The 3555-nt window shown below is 45.9% G+C and overlaps 1 protein-coding gene across 1 annotated transcript; it reads left to right on the plus strand.

Annotated features, from left to right (window-relative positions):
- The first annotated feature begins 856 nt into the window (after positions 1 to 856).
- LOC131229852 (uncharacterized) lies at positions 857 to 1351 on the plus strand. Its single transcript, XM_058225894.1, has one exon. It carries the CDS (start codon positions 857 to 859, stop codon positions 1349 to 1351), a length of 495 nt encoding a protein of 164 aa, XP_058081877.1.
- The last annotated feature ends 2204 nt before the right edge of the window (positions 1352 to 3555 follow it).

Below are 3555 nucleotides of genomic sequence, written 5' to 3' on the forward strand. Positions count from 1 at the left end.
TGGTTCAGTTTAGGCCCCTTGGCCTCATTATCTTCCCTCAACGTCCCCGATTCTTCGTGGGACAGAACCGTTGCAGAGTGCATTGACTCTAACGGGCTGAAGCAAGTCACCCCTGACCCCCTCCCTGACTAGTTAAGAGAGTTAATTACCTAAGGGGCTTCTGCACGTCGGACAGCATCCTCTGGCCCTCTGATCTTGCGGGAAAATTTTTTATAAAATCAGTTTGGCGTATCATCCATGATAGAGATCTTATTCTCCCTTGGCCGAAGTTTGTCTGGCATTCGTCGATCCCCCTAAGATCTCTCTTTTGGTTTGGAAGCTCCTGAGCCGCTCCCTGCCCATCGACGTCCTCATCCAGAAGAAGGGCGTCCATATGGCTTCCACGTGCAATTGTTGCACTGATGTTCACACGTTCGGTTTACACGCTGAATCCCTTTCCCACCTCTTCTTGGATGGTGCTCTGGCTAGTAATCTCTGGAGACAAGCTGCTGACCTCTTTGGGGTGTCTCTGTTCAGTCACTCGTCCATCCAAGACCGCCTACATTGGTGGTGGTTCAGGCCCCCACCTCGCGTTATTAGCCTAAAGTGTTCTCGGCTTGCCCCTGCTTTCATTCTTTGGGAGATCTGGAAAGTGAGAAATGAGGCCAGGTTTGACAACAGGTCGCTCCTTGCCTCTGGGTTGTTCTCTAAGGTGAAATGGTGGCTAATCACCCTCTTCCCTAATTTTTCGAGAGCTATGCTTCTTTCTTCTTAGGCCAAGCCCGCTGCCCCAGTTCCTCTCCGAGCTCATCGCCCTCCCCGCGTCTTTTCCATTGTTAGATGAATTAGACCGAGAGAGGGTTTTCTCAAGTTAAACATGGATGGTTTTGCTTTGTCAAATTCTGGCCTTGCTGACGGTGGAGGGATTTGTCGCGACCACCTTGGCAATGTGATTTTTGCCTTCGCCAACGGTTACGAGAACGCCTCTAACAATTTGGCTGAATTGAGGGTCATTCATGATGGTATCAATCTCTGCTTGGATCTGGGCCTTCAAAATGTAATCTTGGAATTTGACTCCAGCTGGGTTGTGCGTTGCTTTCTGATGAACTGTGCTCCCTCTTGGAAGTGGTCTTATTGGCTAACCAGAATTGTTTCGCTCGTTGGTAGGGGCTCTTTTCGAATCGCTCACGTCCTCCGGGAAGTTAACGGTCCGGCTGACAGCTTGGCTAAACTTGGGAGCAATTTGCAAACCAACAGGTTCTTTCCTAACATCTTACCCCACTTCTCGAGAGGCCAGATTCTTCTAGATAAATTGGGCTTAGGGGCCATCAGAGAACACGAATCCAAGCCTCTTGTTCACTCCCAAGTATAGGGTTGTGATGTAGTAATAAACTCGGTAAGACCGAGGTCGAATCCACAGGACTGAAACTTGTACGTGTCCTAAAACTAGGTAGAAATAGAACTAGACTAAGATGCTATCTAAATCAAATAGAATTTAAGAAATAATTGTGGAAGAATTATCTAAAACTTTAAGGAATTCAGAGGAAAGGAACTAGGGATTCAGAGGATCCACTTGTAGGGATCAGGGAGATCTTATGCCTGCTTCAGAAATCATGGAAATTAATTAGACTTCCTCTGATATAATTTTAAAGAGATGAAAGGTATATGAATTAGAATGGATTCCATTACCAAACCATGCCCAGGAGACAAAGCAAACAACAGAATTAAACCAATTACCAACCAATCAACAATGCATGAAGGGTAGGAAGGGTACCGTCATCCGACCATGCCCAGGAGACGATGGCGAACAACAGGGCTTCCTAACGTCATAATCAAAATAAGGAAAAAGAAATACTCAAAGCCATTGCAAACCCATTGTAATTTCAGTCACAACAGGCCATTAAAAACTAAAAATATTCCCATAATAAAATTAAATAAAAAACCCCTTCAATCTAAACAAAACGCACAAGCAACAAGTTCTCCCATCACGCTACAAGCTTCACCTCTTAGCCCTAGCTAAGAGGTTTAGCCCAACATGATCGGGCTTGATCTCTCAACTAATAATAAATAAATAAAAATAAAAAAATTAAAACTTAAAAAACAAACTCTCTATGCAGACGTCCAGCCCCAAGCCTTAGATCCCTGCCCTTTCTCCTTTCTTCCCTTCGATACCTGGCCTCCTCACGTGCTTCTCCTCTTATACTCTTCTGTAGGTCGGCTCGAGTCCAAGAACTTCATGCGAAAGTTCCCTTACGCAGCCCAGTAATGTGCGAAAGAGCCATGCGAAACTACTCACCTTCTGGAGAAGAATTCCGGCGCGAAATCAATTCATCTCTTGATTCTGATATCTTGGCTAGGGTTATGGCCACCTGTTGTAACATATGTACGGTCCAGATCATGGATCCGACCATCAATACGATCGCACAATGGCCCACGAAAGTCGTTTGCGTCTGGCCGTGCGTAATGCGTAAATCTTACGCTGTTGAAATCGGTGGGCCCAGGATTGATGTCAGACGAGAAATCCGACCCGTCCATGGAATTCCTTTTGAAATTTCAGTCGAGAGGGAGTATTTTTTCTCAAGTTTAGTGCAGCCCATCAATTGAAACAGTTCCTCCGTCTATCTTCCGTTCGGACGATCAAAAACCGATCTCCGATGCATTTTGAAATCTATCCACCTAGGCCTAAGTGAGAGGAGCGGTTTGAGTCTCATAAACGGTTCAGATCTGACCGTTGATGCACGGTGTTGGCCCAAAGAGATCGGCCGCAAGTCCCTGTTCAAGCTTTCGCAGCAGAGACCGAAACGGAAGGCTCTGATGAGAATTGGTGGGGTCCATGTACTTGGTATCTTCGAAATCCACTGCGTCAATTGTCTTTACAACAAAATTTCAGCTGGATGTGTTCTGCTTTGGAATGTTATGGACGCGGCCAAAGGTGGTAATCACGCTGCAATCAGTGCAGGGCTGTCCGTTTGTGACCGTTGAAACCAGCATGTATGGGTGCATGGGTGTATAATATCAACATGGGTTTGGCTAAATCGAGCCCCTCTGCATGATGGACGGCTCAGATTGAGCATTTGGACCATGATGATGGCCCACTGAGATCATCCGCAGGCTCTGTTTCATACCAGAAACAGAGCTCTATTTGTTTTGAAGAAGAGACGTCCCTGTTGCCATGCACTCTTAGTGTAAAAAGTGTACTATGTACACTGTATAATGATTATGAGAAATCCACACCATCCATCTTGTTCCCCATTTCATTTTAGCCGTGGGGGCTGAAGTTAAAGCGTATTTGGACAGTGGGTGGGCCCCAAATCAGGATTTTATGGACTGATCTGTTAATTCAGCCACTTTCACGAGGATCCAATGGCTGAAATTTGACGTGTACGGTTAGTTTTTAGTCCTCGAGCCATGTATGAAGTTTCGAACTGATCAGATGGTGGGAACCCTATGATCTTGCATTCTGGACACTTTTCAGGCCACTTGAGCTTCAATTCCTTGATTTTCTTGGGTCCCTGATGTGTAATTCTGTTGATCTTGGGTCTCTGGAGTCCGTCCCACGCTTTGGTGTCATCGGAG

This window comes from Magnolia sinica, chromosome 16 (assembly GCF_029962835.1).
Source record: "Magnolia sinica isolate HGM2019 chromosome 16, MsV1, whole genome shotgun sequence".
In the NCBI taxonomy this organism is placed as follows: domain Eukaryota; kingdom Viridiplantae; phylum Streptophyta; class Magnoliopsida; order Magnoliales; family Magnoliaceae; genus Magnolia; species Magnolia sinica.